This window comes from Sander vitreus, chromosome 12, assembly GCF_031162955.1.
Source record: "Sander vitreus isolate 19-12246 chromosome 12, sanVit1, whole genome shotgun sequence".
Lineage (NCBI taxonomy): Eukaryota > Metazoa > Chordata > Actinopteri > Perciformes > Percidae > Sander > Sander vitreus.
In genome coordinates, this window is record NC_135866.1 from 16975722 (window position 1) to 16994378 (window position 18657).

At 39.6% G+C, this 18657-nt stretch overlaps 1 protein-coding gene across 1 annotated transcript in view; it reads right to left on the reverse strand.

The window, feature by feature from the left end:
• Window positions 1-4327: 4327 nt before the first annotated feature.
• ralyla (RALY RNA binding protein like a) overlaps window positions 4328-18657 on the reverse strand; it is a 37702-nt gene continuing 23372 nt past the window's right edge. Inside the window, exons 2-7 of the mRNA XM_078264074.1 lie at window positions 11576-11651; window positions 9873-9920; window positions 8968-9161; window positions 6381-6494; window positions 6022-6179; window positions 4328-4360 (exon numbers count right to left, since the gene is read on the reverse strand). Of these exons, the coding sequence (XP_078120200.1) occupies window positions 4328-4360; window positions 6022-6179; window positions 6381-6494; window positions 8968-9161; window positions 9873-9920; window positions 11576-11651 (623 nt within the window). The remainder of the gene's footprint in view (window positions 4361-6021; window positions 6180-6380; window positions 6495-8967; window positions 9162-9872; window positions 9921-11575; window positions 11652-18657) is intronic.

Sequence of the window (18657 nt, forward strand, 5' to 3'; positions counted from 1 at the left end):
ACAAACAAACGTGTTACATGAAAAACATAATATTTCATGCCTGCCACAACAAAGACATTTTGGTGTATAATAGAAATTATGCATTTGTCACAAAGTAACTATAAAATTATTGTCTTCAAATTCAATTACTCTTTCCTCTGAACAACTGAATATAATCTCCCCATTGATGCATTTATTATAAAATGTGTATCTGATGCCTCAGTATACAGTATGTTTAATAAAACCAACGCTAATATGCTAAACCTGATTTTTTTTTTAATACTGCTAAAAGATAATTAATATTGGCATTTGGCCCCACAGCAAAGTTATAAAAACCACTGCAGAAGAAGAGTGTGACACACCTCACAAATATTTAACACTTGAAAGTGTTATGCAAACAAACAAATGTGTGACAAATTGCATCCAGTAAATAGTGTCTGTAAAAAAGTCAAAGTGAAATAATCAACTTTAACCACTGAGAACAAAGAGTTAGAAGAACTGTAGCTGATAGATGAAGACTTTGACATTTTGAAGTTATTCATAGAGGAATACATTAAATCTGTCTTACGTTGCTGGTATGAAATACTGCAATAGACACACTGTTGTACTGGTTGCAGCTTTCAGCAGGAGTTGGTTGGGCTTGACATGCCGAGAGAGCTTGTACACGATTCTGTCTGTCTGGTCCCATGTGGTACAGTATGATACTGTAATCCTTTACCTGGAGGACAGGCCTTCGAGGTCCTGACTGGCGTGCAATAGGGATGTTTGCTCTCGCCTTTTTTCTTCCTTCTCTGCATAAATTAGATCATGAACCAAGTAATTAACAACAGGAGAACCGTCATACATTGGAGGCTAGCTGAACAGCTAGAGCATCTTGATTTTACTGATGATATTGCACTACTTGCACACACTAACAGATGCAGGACAAATCACACACACTAGGAGGAACAACTTAAGATCAACACATCCAAAACAAAAGTCATAAGAATCAATAACAAGAACAATGACAAGAACTAATAATCACAGATCATAACCAACTAGAGGAGGTAGACAGCTTTACATACCTTGGGAGCATAATGACTGTGGATGAACAGAGGACGATGTCAAGGCCAGAATAAGAAAGGCAAGAACAGCATTCAACATCCTAAATAAAAACATCTGCAAAGCGAAAAACCAAGCACTTAAAACCAAGCTGAAATTTATTATGTTGTACAGATCTGAAACATGGAAAATAACCAACATCCTCAACAAACTACAGACATTTATCAATCGCTGCCTTCGACGCCTCCTGGGAATCTACTGGCCCGACACCAACACCCACCTGTGGGAACCATAGAATGTGTGGTGGGAGCACACCAAGCAAGAACCCATGGGACTTTAAATTAGGAGAATGAAGAGGAGCTGGATAGGCCACACACTTAAAAAACAAAATAAACCAATCACCAAGCAGGCACTAACATGGAACCTACAAGGCAAGATATAGAGAGGAAGACCTACACCGACCTGGAGAAGAAGTGCAGAACAAGTGATTAAGACTGAGGAGCTGTCATGGCAGCAACTGGATCGGAAGGCACAAGACCAGAGAGGATGGAGGGCTTGGGGAATATAAAGGCCTTAGTAAGTAACTATATCATTATAAATGGCTCCTTTTTGTGCTTGCTTCCTTTCAGATATAATTTATAAAACCTCCTACATTAGCTCTATCTTTGACTTGGAAAACAAAGCTTGCTGCGAGTTGTTCGTCCTCACTCAAGTATGGCTAATCACAGATGTACTATAAAGATCCTGACCTCTGTTATACTCATAATTCATCCAGCAGCTACAAGCCGGTGATTAATTCAGTTCATCACACACTGAACATTGTCCATTTTAAAGGAGCTGCATGACTGATCATTGTACTCACTGGCTGCTCGCCAGCAATTATAAAACCAATGATACCTGCAAACCAGCCAATGGCCCTCCTTAACCTGTGAAAATGATCTGGTGCTAATGAAGTGAGTGAATTAGAAATGCCATCTGCTGCTGCCTTACCACCACTTATTGCTCAGAAGCTGTAGTTTTCAAGGGCACTGTAGCAAAAAAATAGATTAATATTCTAGCACAGAATAGGACTAATGTGTAGGAATGCTATAATTAAACTTAAGTGGAGGATTTGTAAATTTAGCTTTAGGCCTGTGCCTCATGGTTTCGCTAAAGGAAAAGTCAGAGGATCACCAAAGTCAGCAGGATTTATCTTTTGAGAATCGTGAATGTCTGAACAAAATGTAATGACATCCATCAAATAGTTGTTGAGATATTTCCGTTTGTATGTCCATGTTTAAACAGAATGATGAACAGAACAGAGTTAAGAACTATCTAAATACAAAAAACTAAAAACATGCGGTGGATGCCCCCGTCCTACTCCCACTCTTCCTGGTTCCAAACTCCCTCCCCCTGCAGAGACTGTCACTGCTTGATTACTTTGGTTACAGTGTAGTGTGTGCTAAGTTAGGGACTGATGTGCTGGATTTATAGTAGCAAGGTATGATATAAGGGATTTCCACGTCTTATTAAATTGTAGAAGCCTATTACCCAATAGTTGTTTTTTTCCGTCTGGACCAAAGTGGTGGACCTACAGACAGACAGACTCACAGTAATGTTCCTCCCAAGGCTAAACATGTTTTTAGACTGGAGGAAAAAGTTAACTTTACGTTTAGTCAGGTAGAAACTTTCCAATGCTGCGTCTCATGTCATACAAGGTTAATACAAACGATTGTTGAAGTTGTTTTGCAAGCAGTAAGTAAAAATAGAGTTTTGTACCGAGCAGAAAACCCCCACAGAACCACAGTGTGCATGTCCCCCCCAGATTGTGTGTGGAAATGAAAGCCACAACACAGGCTGCTTGTTTACTTCTTTTCTGGGGATTAATGGGTTTATTTAAAAAAAAAAAAAAAGTGATCATCCATAGCGGTAGCTATCCATAGCTGTAACAGATGCAATGAATAAAAATTATCCATAATAGCCATATTTTTAACATGCAGATAGTAAAAAAATTGCCTCTTCTAATCTTTTGTTTACCATAAACAAAATGTAAACAGAACTCAAAATGCATTTTCAAACGACAAACATGATATGCATACACAACACTGTGTGGAGACATTGTGAATAAATTACATACTATGTACATTTCAGCAAAAATGTACGAATTAAGCAAAATCAATTATCAAGTGTTACCAGCGTCAAGGCTCTTCAGTTTTTAATGCACAGAAACGGAACAAACATTACAGCAAAAGAGGGTGTTTCATGGTTCATCTGATTGATGAACGTAACCGTATTTCTATGCACAATACAGACTATTATATATTAAGCACACAATACATTGTCCTGTTTTTTCAGGAGGGCAATCAGCTTGAAGGGAAATTATTGATTGCTCTTTGCAGTTGATCTTGCAGTAGTCCGGAGAATATTGATAACCAGCATTTCGATAAAGTACACAGGAGTGTCATGTTCTAATGAGGCAAACAAGCGAAAAAACAAGTTTGAAAAACTCTTCCTCTGCTGTCAGCCACTCCTGTCGTTGCTTTCGTTTAATTTCAAATACATCATCTTGATCAAAAAGGTTTTGCTGGTATCTGTCCTCCCATCTTTTTATACTGTAGCCCCCACCAACCTGAAAAAAGATGAAAAAACAAGACAGACTGCAGTGAAAAATTATCCTTCACAGTAAACCTGTGTATAAAAGGTGGCTACATTATCAGGTGCTTTATCTGCAAGATTTCGCTGTGAGGTAAAAAACAGGAGGTGTAGGAGCTGCGACTAACATCAAAATAAACTAATGCTTCTGATTATACCTGCAGCCACTGAGATATCCACCTGAGGACAAACGGTTCATTATGCCATCATGTTAATGAGCCATCATCTTCAGAGCGGCTGAAAAAGATTTCCCTTATCGGGCACGGGACGAAATGTCAGCCAGGAGGCAAATTAAATCTCTAAAGCTATTTGTTCATACAAAGTAAATCAGGGGATTTGAATGTTGTCTGATGGAAAGTGCAGATGAGATGGAGTTGTATCTCTGCGGCTGTTCAGACAATCATCAGTGATAACTGCAGAGAAGCTGCCTTTCCTTACGCTCCCAGATGGAGAGAATGAGAATGCCATTTAAAGGATGTGATGAGCAGTGTTTCTCACTCTGTCTAAAAGTGGAAAAAATTAGTTGAGGATCTTTTGAGCTTCTTTTTTATGCTGGGCACTGTATGGACTGTTGTCCGTACACTGTTAAATGTTAAATGTCTTTTCACAAAATCAAATGCCAGACGCTTTGTTTCCATATGAATAATTTCCTTTAAGCAGAGAATACTGACCTTACTCAGTTGTCAATGTCCGATATGTGATTCTCTATCTGCAATTAAAAGAAAAGGAAAACAGAGACATCAGTGAGATGGACATCCATTCTTATAACTGGTTGTTCTACACTTCCTAATCAATTTAAATGAAACAAGGAATTTGTGTTTTCATTAAACTTGCATGTTTGGTGTTTGAAATGTCACATGGATGGCTTTTTTATGGAGGTACCAATGGCAAAATATATCAGAATAAAAATAATTCAGAACTTCTTTTAAGGTTACTAAAAAGTCTGCTTGAATATATTGATTGGTTTTCATATTTGTCCACAATAAATAAGGACACAAACAGCAACATATAGATACAGACATATAGAGAGATACACTTCTTCAGAAAGTAAAGAGTTGGTTGGATAACTTGGTTTCCAGGTAATGCACAAAGTGTCTCTATATTTTTGGTAGTTTTTTATCTAAAATATCTGTTTATTGAGCAGTTATATTTCACATACATTACAGTTTTGCATTCAAAGCTCTTTTTCATTGTATATACATTTGCGCCTGCAGCATCGGAGTCATTAGACAAACAAATAAAGTAATAGGCACAGAAGTGATATTTAAACAGAAAAATGAACACAACAGAGTTAGGAACTATCTAAATACAAAACACAGAAAAACATATTGCGGGGGGGGGGGGAATAAAGATAAGTAATTACCACATTATATCTTGTTTATTTAATACTTACAATAACCGAAGTCTAAAAACAAACAATTTGTATATGTATTTATATGTAGAGAATATGTAGCTAACAGATTATTTGTTGGCTGGCACCAACTGTGTGTAGGTTTAAACTTAGCCTAGTCATAACGTAAATTATTACTAGATTTATGAATTACTAACATCAGTTGCACCACGGCGATAGGTTACAACATAACTCTAAGCAACAACTATGTAAATAGTTACACATGCCCCTAGGTTATACCCTAGGGACATGTGTAAATCATAAAATGTCACAGAATTGTACTCACTGATGGTAAAACGTAAATAAAAAAGCAGTCTGTCATACAGCATAATTCTCTCATCAATGCCCCTAGTAGTAGTGGTGCAACAATTTTAGTAGTGATTTATAAACAAACTAGTAGTTACTAAGCCTCTAGTGTCGACTTCACAGCCTAACTTAGGAGACAACTTAAACAGAGCTGGTGCAACCCAGTACTGGAGTCTCCACTGGTTGCCTGGCAACTGCTCAAAAGCAAGAATTAGTCCAGCATTGTTTTTACACGTCTGTTTTTGTGCAGATTAGACAAACAAGATAAAACATGTTAATTACTAAGCTTTAGAGCTGTTGGTAGGCTCATTGTGTTACCTTTAGACAGAGCCATGCTAGTTGTTAGACACACACACGTGCGTTTCACTATCTTTGTGGGGACCCGTCATTGACATAATGCATTCCCTAGTCCCTTACCCTAACCTTTACAACTAAATGCCTAAACCTAACCCTTACCCTAACCCTAACCACAACCTAATTATAACCCTAATCCTAAAACCAAGTCTTAACCCTCAAACAGCCCTTTACAGTTGTGGGGTCCAGCACTTTGGCCCCACAAAGCTGTCTGGTCCCCACAATTATACTGTATTCCCGGTTTTTGGACCCCACAAATATAGTTAAACAAGAAAAAACACACACACACACACACACACACACACACACACACCTCTCACCATTTCACTGGTGCCTTCATCTTCAAAGATCTCTTCGCCGCCGTCCGTCATCTCCCCCGCCTCCACCTCGGCTGTCCCCTCCGCCTCCTCTCTGCATGAGTGGTCTGCTGTGTCACCATGGAGACACACACACACCTCCTCTTGTTTCCGCTGCATGTCTGGGAAAAGAGAGACTGGCAGTTAACATCAGAGCATAATCGATCAAATAGAATAATCTTTCTTTCAGACAAGCCACTTTATAAAGCTTTAATATTTTCTGTCTCACTTTGCTCTGTGTGTGTGTCTTTTTTCTCTCCCACATGTATACTGTATATGCATGCTCCTGCAGCAGACGCGTCCTCCCCTCCCTCAAATCTTACCGCTGTCAAAGCGATGTTGCCTCTCAATCTTCTCTAGTCTCCCCAGCAGTGAGTCAATCTTGGTCTTGATCTGTGACAGCTCCTTCTTGATTGTGAGGAGCTGGTCTGTCTTCACTGTGAGCATCAGTAATGAAGTTAGAAAAGCATAATGTTCAATGTTTGACAAGGAGAAAGACAGTTACAACAGCTACTGCACTGATCAGACATGTCTCATGTCTCAGCCAGGTTCGTTGTTAGAAATGTGGCTAAGGCACAATCAGTAAAAGGGCGTACGAATGGAAGCCAAAGTTTATGATATAATTTACTGTACTGTATTATGTGGAGAATACCGATTAGTATATGTGAGAGTATGAGCAGTGAAGTGGCAACTGTTGAACAATTAAGGACATTATATTTTCATAGAATCTGGATCTTATTCATTTCACAGTTTTGGTCATATTTCCTATTAGTACTGTAATAAAAACACTTTTCTAACCAACTTAAAGGAATATTTTGACACTCTTTGTAAATACGCTTATTCACTTTCAGGATAACAGATTTTGTGGCTGCTGGTAGGTCGATTGCGTTACCTACAGACAGAGCCAGACTGGCCGTTTCCCCATTTCCATTCTTTGTGCTAAGCCAAGATAACCGGCGGCAGCCTATATTTAACAGACACATATGAGAATGAGATCAATCTTCTTATCTTGCTCTCTGCAAGAAAGCAGATAAACCAATTTCCCAAAATGTCTACTACTATTGATTGATATTTTTGGGCCACTTGCACAACAAGCTGTACACAACATTGACCAAGTTGATGTAGCAAATGTGTTTGTAAACAGTTACTTATTCACACATTAAAGGACAATTCCGACGTAAAATGAACCTAGGGGTTAATAACATATGTGTACCGAGTCGAACGTTCTCTGGGACATGTTTTCATGCTAATCGAATGCGTCTCTAGCTTTTAACAAGCTACTGCAAAACCGGTGGTTAGCTGCTAACGCTAGCTTTCGGGGCAGAGGATAAATCACTATTTTCTACCACTAACAAGGCTCAAAATAGCACCACACAACGGAAGCATAATGAGGGTCCCTACATGCAAACCGAAGCATTGAGAACATTGTAAGTGTACAGACAGTTTATTAAAAAGATAGATGATAAAGACAGTAGCATTCATGTTTACATTCGGCCGCCATCTTAGAAAACAGTCATGAGCAGTCAAATCACGAACGCTGTGTTTGAGCTATGTTACTGGTTACTGGTTGTGCGGCGTTCGTGAAATGAAAACATGTCCCAGAGAACATTCGACTCGGTACACATATGTTATTAACCCCTAGGTTCATTTTACGCCGGAATTGTCCTTTAAGCAGTTACGGAGCAACATTATTAGTCTTTTGGAGTTTTGTTTCTGGCCACCTGGCAAATGTATGTCCCATATTCACTCGGTTAGCTCAGTTTTTGGCCAAAACCAAGGAGAGAAATATCTGGCTCTTTAGCTGCTAAATGCTCCACTATGTTCACCAGCTATTTGCTAACAGTGTCTGTCTACCGTTTGCTGCGGAGCTGAAAAGCAGTAAGAGTGAACCAAAACAGTACAGTTGCAGGCCATACAGCTAAACAATGAGCTGAAAGATGCTAAAATGCTTCATAGATCTGAGGAAAACCGCAGAGTCAGGTGATAATTCTCTCTGGGTTCATACAAGCCACACCTTTTACATAACACAGATATTTGAAACATTATTATTATAAAATATTAACTAGTTTAGCTTTCTTGCTGAGAATGCTAAAAGTTAGACAGGAGAAGAAACACAAGCAGTCCGATGAGCGGACTGGTTTTAAACAAACCTCCAGGTTAGCCAAACTTCTTTGGAAGACGAAACAAAGGTGAACAGTAAAACTATTACGGTACCAAACTCTCTGTTGTAAACACCCATCATTGTTTACACTCTTCCTGATTCAACTTTTCAAATTTCTTATGTGTAATAAGGGATTATTACCGACATTTCAGGTAGCTCACCTGTGTTAATGTTGGCTTTTACAACCTGTCTCAAGCTGAAACAATTAGTCGAGTCACTGATCAACAGACAATTAGGCAGCAACAATTTTGTTAATTGTTTAATAGTCTAGGTCGTATTTCAAGAAAAGATGCCAAAGATTCACTTGTTCCAGCTTCTAAAATGTGAAGATTTGCTGCTTTTTTGTCTCCCATGACTGCAAACTAAAATCTTTTTTGGGGGTTATGTAGTTGGACAAAACAAGACATATGAAGACTTAACGTTGGACTCAGGTGACCAACTGTTTAGGTTTTAGATATTTTCACTATTCCCGGACATTTTACAGACCAAATGATTGATCAATTAATCGATCAAATAATCAGCAGATTAATCAAAATAAATAATCATTAGTTGCAGCCCTAAGCCCGTCTGATCATGATGTCTAACTGCTCATGGTTTTTGCCCTGCTACTAAATTTTGCCATGTTTCCAGATCTCAATCAATGACTTCTTATCACAACACAGAAATGATAGACCCAAGTTGCCATAAACTGGAATGTTCCTTTAAACAGAGCAGGAAAAAGTGAATTAGAGGAGAAAAAAGGGACATACGTTTGGGGACTGTGATGGAGCCGACATTGAGCGCTCGGGAGGAGGAAGAAGAGGAGGAGGAGGAGGAGGAGGAGCAGGCCCTGACTGGAAGGGAGGATTTGGCTCTGCGTGTGGATGGGACGACTAGCCGCGAACGTTTGATGGGGATCACAGCACGGGTCGCGGGCACAACACGACCGTGGTACTCGAAGAGTCTGAAGACACATGAAAAATAAAATTTGCAGCAATCTTAGTAACAATAGAAATGTTACAAAAGTTATTACAATGCAGAAAAACTATTTTCTTCTTCTTTCTTGGGCATTGAACAGCATAGTGTGTCATCAAGCCAGTATTTCTTTTCCAAAATTACCTGCTGTCTGTAGAGGTTATTGAGCAACAAGAAACGCTTAGAAAGCGCCTAATAGACATGCTGCAAAAGATGTTTGAATGAATCAAATTGCCAAAATAGCAATAATGACTCAAAGCTGAAGGATTCAACTCTCTATTATATATACTGCAAAGTAGAGGAAGTAAACAAACCAATGAAAATGTCAGAAGGAAGATACATTCTCTGGCTTGCCAGCGCAAATGACCAGCCTGGGGACTATCTGACATTCAGCACTCGCCTATGCGGATAAAAGCATCATTAGTACGCCCAACAGAGAGGAATAAAAACCTCCCCAATATGACATTCATTATGCCTGTGATAATATAGTTACTTTGCCTCAGATGGAAATGGGGCTATTCTTCGCCATACTCATCTTAATCTAAGTAGCTAACTCTGAAATAGGGAGAAAGGAGGGTGAATACTGAAGGGCAAAATATAAGGAAAAAAGGGATTTGAAAAAATGATATTAAGAGTTAAAAATGTCAAACTACAGAAAGACCATGCTGTTATTAACTGCCAGATAATCCTTTTTACATACCTGCTGTAGAAATCGTCTCTGTAGTAGTCATAGTCAAACTCGTAGCCACTGTGAAGATGAAACAGGCTGCTTTTACTTTTCTGTGTTGTGTGTGTGTGTGTGTGTGTGTGTGTGTGTGTGTGTGTGTGTGTCACACATCTAAACTGAATTATCTGCTCTGCGCTTTATTATCAAAACAATTCAATTCAGTTTCAGTTCAGTTTAGGAAGTACACTTATTTACGGTTGAACGGTAAAAAAAGTTGCCTACCAACACCTCTAAAGGTCTGGAACACTTCCGGTCAACAGCCTTTCTCCATAAGGATTTAGATTATCAGCCATAATGTCTAAACCATCCGAGGTAGACGGACCACGAGCTACGTGGTTGTGAAACGAAAGTTTCTGCTCCTGTAGAAGTTAGAAGTCTGTATGAAATCAACCTTGTTTTAAGAAAAACATGTTTTATCCGCAATCTTATGGAGAAAAACTACACTACCCACAATCCTAAGCGTAACAGCAACATCTCTGATTGGCCCAACTCGCTGTTACCATAGAAACGTTTACCGTACCCTCGAAATCGCGAACGGCTAGAGCGAGCTTCTACCATTGAAGTCTATGATCGTTTCTGTACACGGTCTTGTACCTTTTGCCTTTTTTGTCGTTTTCAAAATGTTTTCAATCCGAACCACATCGTCGTAGGTGACTTCAGGCAGGTTGCGGAGAGACTTGGTCCAGCAGTATCTATTGGGCTCCGCCACTGTAAAAAGCTAACCGGAAGAGCCGTATCCCCACTCAGAGACGTTCTTCCGGTCTTCAATTGTTGCGTGACATAGGAATATTAACATGTTATATGTACTGTATTTTGTTTAATCCTTACAAAAAAAACTAAGTGTAAAAACAACAATTTGCCATTTTAAGGTGGATTTATGTGCTGGACTGTTGTAGTCTTTATGCTAAGCTAAGCTAACGGTCTGCCAAGGTGTAATTTTTACACTTTGGTTTTTGTACAGATTTAAAAAAGAAGAAGAGATATAACGTGTTCATTAGTGAGCTTTAGAGGTGCTGGTAAGTAAATGTTGTTACCTTGAGACAGAGCCAGACTATCCGTTTCCCCCTGTTCCCTGTCTTTGTGCTAAGTTAAGGTAACTAGCTGAATGTTGTAGCTTTATATTTACTGTACAGATATGAGAGTGGCATCAATCTTCTCTTCTAACTCTATGCCAGAAAGCGAGTAAGTGTATTTTGCTTTAAATATAAAGCAGCTAACAGCTGATAAGCTTAGATTAGTATAAATAGTGAAAACGAAGAAACAGCGAGCCTGGATCTGTGACTTCAGGAAATCATATTTCATTTATATATTCAGTTTTTGTCCTGAAAAAACATGTAACATGTTAATTAATGAGCTTTAGATGTGTTGGTGGGTGGATTCTGTCAAACTATCCCTTTAAAAGCCTGAATGAACAGCTATTTTGTATTCCTTTTAGCCTGTTAAGATGACAGCCATTTCACTTCTTGTTCACTGGTTTTTCTTTGCTACCAACAAGAAACTAAAATGTCAAGAATGAGCAAGTGTGTAATAACAACAGACATTAATAGCACAGTTAGGGAATATTCTGTTCCCTCAGATGTACCAGATAGCAGAATAAAAGTACGTTGTGAATACTAGGTCACCAAAGCAATATCCGACTGATAGAGGAAAACTAGACACACGTGTTTCACACAGACCTGTAGAGGGACGAGAGAGGCCTCTTGGAGCCCAATTTAGGCCTGTATGGTTTTGGCTCTCCTGCCATGTTGATATCTGCAAACAAAATGAAAATTGATGTCATGATGTGATACAGTCGCAGCTTATCATATACAAAAAATATATATGTTAAGATTAAAGACAGCAGCTACAATACAATTCTGTGGAAAATTGTGTTTTTAAGACAACACCTATAAACCTGAATTGTTGTCTTTTGTGAAAATATATCTGGATTATGTTCATGTGCTGTAATGAAAGAAAGCTTTATGAGCTTCCGAGCTGTGTAATTGTAACGCAATTAAAATTTTTGCCATGCTAATACTGTCAAAATTGGGCTAAGACATTGCTGTATGGGAAATACTTGCAGGCCACACAGACATGTAAACATACACACGTTAATTTTCAAATCAATCTCCAAAATTTTATTTAGTTTGGAGTTTAATTTGGACCACATGAGAACAAAAAGTATAGACATGCTACAGTGTTTGTAACATCGGGGTCTCTGGAAGACAAAGGCTTGGGTAGGAATCATAATTTCACATTTTGTTTAAATATAAGAATAAAGATTTTGGGGAAAAAATACTTGCCCATTGTACAATTTAAACATTGCATCACGTTTAATTTTGTTATTGCAGTCAGAAAAAGTGGATCCTGGTAGAATATTTTATCTCCGTTTAGGTAATTCATGTCGCACCTCATTCATAATGGGTGCCATTATGATGTCATTATTGTAGAGCTGCAATGATTTGTCAAAAAAGTAATTTATCAAGCAAACTGCAAAACAGTCTTTGGTTCAAGCTTCTCACGTCAGTATTTGCTGCTTTTCTCTGTTTTATGTTTAGAAATTGAATATATTTTGGTTTTGGACTATTGGTCAGATAAAACAAGTAATTTGAAGATGAAACTTGGGCACTGGAAACTTGTGATGAGCATTCTTTACTATTTTCTGGCATGTTTTAGACAAAACGATAAAATCGATTAATAAATAAAATCAGAGCTAGATTAATCGAGAATGAAAATAATCGTTAACAATCTTGTTTATAGCTTGCTTGACCACCACACATTCCATCAACAGTTTTTAGACAAAAATAAAACCACACAGAGCAACTTTCTGTGTCCCAGCTTTAGAGACGAGGCACACCACTAATTAGAGGGTTTACTACTTTTACTGAGAAGAAAAGGGAAAGAGAAAGAGCGTTGCTGACAAATTCTCTAGGGCTGATTTCTTCTCAATCACTTTTCACACACTGACACATCAAACATACTTCATTCTCATTGTCTTCTAAATTTTACCTCTGGAACCTCTCACATTTTTCTCCCATCTTAAAAGAAATAGATTTTGTGTGAGAAACTTGCAACATTCCTTTACACAGGGCTGAATCATTGCAGTAAAGCCATATTCATAGAAATTCAGAGGCAATGTTGTAAGAAGGTGCCTTATAAACAATGCAAGAAGAGGCATCATTTCTATTTAACTTTGATGTTACCTTACTATAACATTGTAATGGCAACTACTCTAATATAACACACAAAAGCATAATATGTACTGTGGATCGTACCCATAACAGTTACTCTAACTGCATCATCAACACCCTTAAAAAGGTCCAATGTGTAGGAATTTCTCCCATCTAGCGTTGAGATCATACTGTATCGCAAACAACTCTCTGGCACCACGCAGTTCAAAGTACGTATTACAGCTACGGTAGCCTTCACGCTTCAAAAAGACGGTCTCTTGCTTTTTTCAATATCCTTTTTATTTTTCTGGGCGAAGAAGAAGAAGACTCCTGTTCGAATACGTGTGGTCCTCCATGTTTCCTTCTTCAAACTTGCCGGGGCCGGGAAGCTACGATACCCATTAGCAGCATTAGCAGCACCTCTGAGTGTATCATGTGACAGCGAAAACACGAAAGGCGGAGCAGTATGTCCTGTCCTAGACCTTTAATGTGAAAATGATACAGTACAAAGTCTAAAATCTTTAAAACACAACAGGTCTATATCAAATCACGGCACCAAACAATTCTCATTAAAACAAGGTTGGATATGCTGATTTATGGCAAAATGTTTTAAGCTTCTTGATGCATTAGGAATGATGTTCAGTTGCCATTCAGTGCGATATCAAAGCCCTTCATGAGTAAGATGGCGCCGAGGATGGCTGCCGTGTCTCGTGGCTCCTCCTTTGCAATTTACCCTTTATATACATACACACTTCTCATTATGCATATACATTACTACAGCGGTCCCCAACCCCCGGGCCGTGGACCGGTACCGGTCCGTGGGTCATTTGGTATCGGGCCGCAGAGAAAGAATAAATAACATTATTTCCGTTTTATTTATTATCTGAGTCTGAACGATGTTTTATTTTGAAAAATGACCGGATTCCCTCCGATACATCCGTCTATGACTCACTCTTGACGCTTGTCTCGGTCACGTGATAACGTTGCCGCTAAAATTAAACCCACAAGCTAGCAAAATGAGTAAAAAAACAAGTTTCTTTGCGAAGGGGAAAAGGCCCAGTGAGGAGACAGAAGAAGAGCCTACGACTTCCAAGAAAAAGAAAGCTGCATTTAACAGACAATACCAGGAGTCCTACTTAAAATATGGATTTATCGTGACAGGTGATTCCCGCGCACCAAGCCCGCTCTGCATAATAAGCGATGACCGGCTCTCTAATGAGGCAATGAAGCCTTCAAAACTGCTTCGCCACTTGGAGAAGCACCCTGCATTAAAAGACAAGCCTTCGGAGTATTTTGAAAGAAAAAAGCATGAACAAGAAGGACAGAAGCAATTACTGAGGGCCACCACATCAACAAATGCGAGTGCACTGAGAGCATCATACTTGGTGGCTAATCGTATTGCTAAGGCTAAGAAGCCATTCACCATTGGTGAAGAATTGATCCTGCCCGCCACTGAAGACATTTGCTGTGAACTTCTAGGAGAGGCTGCGGTTAAAAAGATAGCACAGGTGCCTCTTTCTGCTAGCACCGTCACTCGGCGCATTGAGGAAATAGCAGAGGACGTTGAGACACAATTGTTGGAGAGGATCACCGTGGTACGCACTCCAGGTTGACGAGTCTACAGATATTGACAACAAGGCAATACTACTTGTTTATGTGCGATATCTTTATCAGGAGGATGTGCATGAGGATATGTTATGTGCACTATCGTTGCCAACCAAAACCACAGCCGCAGAACTATTCAAGTCGCTGGATGATTATATATCTGGAAAACTGAAATGGTCCTTTTGTGTCGGCATATGCACAGACGGAGCTGCTGCCATGACCGGACGGCTGTCTGGTTTAACTACTCGGATTAAGGAGGTTGCACCTGAATGTGAGTCTACGCATTGTGTCATTCACAGGGAAATGCTGGCTAGCCGAAAAATACCACCGGAACTTAACAGCGTATTGAATGATGTCGTTAAAGTTATTAACCACATCAAAGCACACGCCCTTAACTCGCGCCTGTTCGAGCAGCTTTGTGAGGAGATGGACGCGGAGCACAGACACCTTCTCTTATACACAGAAATAAGACGGTTATCCCAAGGGAGATCGCTGGCCAGAGTGTTTGAATTACGAGAGCCGCTGCAGAGATTTCTCTCAGACAAAAAGTCATCGCTGGCAGCACATTTCAGTGACGAGGAATGGGTCGCAAAACTCGCTTACTTGTGCGACATATTCAACCTGCTCAATGAACTCAATCGGTCGTGAACGTGTGAACAGAGGTCTATTTGACATGTTTCAAACATTCGCGGGGAGACTGAGCCCGAGCCTTCATTCTCCCAGCTGGTGCACGATCACCTGTCGTTGCTTTTAAAAGAGTTTGAGCGCTACTTCCCAACCACAAAAGACCCACAAACTGCCACGGAATGGATCCGCGACCCATTTGTCAACAAACCAGGTAAATCCAGCATGTCTATGCAAGAAGAAGACCAACTGCTGGAGATTGCAAATGACGGCGGCCTTAAAAGTATGTTCGAGACAACAACTCTGCCGGTGTTCTGGATTAAAGTCACGGCAGAATACCCTGAGATCGCCACAAAAGCACTGAAAACCCTGTTGCCATTTTTGTGAAGCGGGATTTTCTGCAGTGACAACAACCAAAACATGAGTAGACTGGACATAAGAAACACACTTCGGGTGTCATTGTCTTCCAAATAACCTTAGATGTGACCGTCTCGTGGCAGAGAAACAAGCTCAGGGCTCCCAATGATTTAGCGTTATGGTGAGTTGCATTTTTCATGCACTTTATATTTGTTTTTGTGTTGTATCTTATTTTGAAGGCATGTTTAAATGTTACCATAGCAACCAGAGAGTGTTAGGGGGCAGAGAGGTTACTCATGTTATGTTGTTGGCGCGATGTTACGAGGACGCTGCTAATAAAGTTGCATACGAGTACACAGTGGATTCACGTTTATTATTATATTTAGAAAATATCACAGTTTTTATGCCGGTCGTATCATTTTATTTTGTGTATTTATCCGCCACACCTTAAAGGCCGGTCCGTGAAAATATTGTCCGACATTAAACCGGTCCGTGGCGCAAAAAAGGTTGGGGACCGCTGCATTACTACATTCTTGTTTACACTCAGTTTATTCATTTGCAATTACTGTCTACTTCATATCGGTTTGTTTTTTATTTTGTTATATTTTATCCCTTATTTTAAATTAAGCTCAGCGTAAATTCTTTCAGAAAGACTTCTATGCTTCTCCCTCAACCTAATAGGCTGCATTGTCATCGGCTGAATGTGGGCGTTTACCCTTTTAGTTAAACCAACCAGATTTGCCTCAATCTCCGCGAGCTATCGCGTTGTTGCATTCAAATTTTAAATCTGTGCTCTCTGTTGCTGTCAGTTGTCATTTCAGGCTAAATCGATGCAACCCTCCTCCACCCCATTCACCTCCAGTTCTCATCATTCCCAACACTCCATCAGAAGCCCTGCTTCACATTACACCCATCCAGATCTTCAGGCTTCCTTTATTTGCAGTGTCTAGACTCCATCGGGTGGATATTCCTATATATCCACGGCCTCTATACCCCTTATAAACTAACATTGCGACGGAGTCTAATCGCCAAAGGCTCTACCATATCAACCTATTATGCACCATGTTCATAATTCTGAAAAAATTCTAAACATTTTCTGGTTGCAGGTTCTCAAATGTAAGGAGTTCTTTGGTTTATTATTGTTTTTGCCCTGGACAAAACTTTATTAATCAACTAATCAATAGTTACGTCTACAGATGAACTTTTAAAGTATTCGTTAGTTGGAGCTCTGAGGCTGGCAGAAAGTTTGTGCTGTCTAAGCAGCTGTGTGGCTCTGTGTGATGAGACTAGCCAGGTGAATTAAGGTAGAAAGCATTGATTAATTTAGTGATTAAACTTCAGTCCACTGTAGCTTTCAAAGAGACAAAGATAGAGACGAACAGAGAGGCTAGAAACCTTTTCAGGGTTTTCAGGGCTTTAAGGCAACCGAGACATCAATTGTGCAAAAAAGGAGTGCAGGTCATTTTTAGGACAGTTTTTGTAATGGTTTTTTCACTTGGTAAAAAGACGGAACAACAAATAAAATCCCCTTCAAATGAGTTAGCAGACTACTGTGACTAATCACCACATGGCTCTTGTTATGATTGACAGCCCCTTCAGCTCTGCCAAGAGCCCTACTGCGCTGAAGCAGGCTGGTATCGCTACGTTTAGTCTGTTGGCTTGTCGACGCTTCTTCTGCTTAAACTCAACTCAATCTGCCTTGAGGGCTGCTCAAGGTCATACACAAAAACCCAAACAAATAAACACCCCGTTTCCACGCAATCACAGATGCACACATCAATAAAGCAGGGCAGTTCCCCATCTGATGGATGAGTCACCCTTGGCAGCTTCAAAAAGTTGCACAGATAAAACATTAGCTTTGCATCACCTGCCTTGGGGATCATGCAGCAGACATTTTTGTCAGCCCTGGTGGAGATGATAATGAAATCCCAAGCTGCAATGTTAATGCGCTGATCTTAGGAATTTAAGAACGCAAGATATCACAGACTACAGTATACAAAATCTCAGTTTTCCTCTGTCACACCTTTTCTCCAGCAGCTGCACTTGGATCATGAGCCCAGACTCCCCCTTCTTCCTCTCTCTCTCTCTCTCACTTTATTCCCTCCTTGCTCTCCCTAATGGACTAATGAATCGGGGATGTATCGGTAGCTCTCCGGTGCACAGGGACGGCTGTATCATTATCATTAATGCTCCAGGAAGATGTGAGAAATGGTTCACATTGTAAAGTGTGCTCTCTGTTCTCTTGTCCCCTGCTAGGGGCATTAAAGAGACCTCAACCGAACACCACCAACTCTCCGTACCCCCATCAGACGCACACTGAGGCTCTGATTAATTACAGTCATTATATTAATCATATACAAAATATGGAATTATGTGTGTGTGTGTGTGTGCACTTTGAGACTTGTTTGTACATGTATCCATAAAAAAGACTGAGGCTAGAAATAAAAGAGATAGAGATAGTGTTAGGTAATAGCCAGTTAGGACTTGATTGATACTGTAAACTGTATGCAGCATCCCATTGAGAACATAAAAAAAGTTGCTTTATGCTGAAGCTATTATGAGCGAGTCGGCTGCAGCAGAATAACGTCCGAGACAAATTCAAAAGACAACAAAAAACTGTCAGTCAGATACTGTAATACCATGATGTAATGTCATCCTCTTGACTCCAGAGAGACTACTGTGGTAAAATGTTGAATGTATTGCTGTTATATAATGTTGGCTTAAAAAGGTAAAATTTGGGGCAGATCTTCAGTGCGTTTACAGGATAGAATAGAATAACTCATTAAAATAATCAGTGGGAAGGATCATATTGTGTAATTGTTTTACAAACATTCTGTTGTCCAAATGAATGATTACAAGCAAATGAAAATTTAAACTAAAAGATGAACTAAATTAGTTATTAGAGTTATAATTCTTCAGATTTCATTCCTGGTTAATTAGGTGACACCTGTGGTTACTGGTGGTCATGGCAAGTGCATTTTAATGGTACCTGTGCAATGCACGGATCTGTTTGAAATGACGTG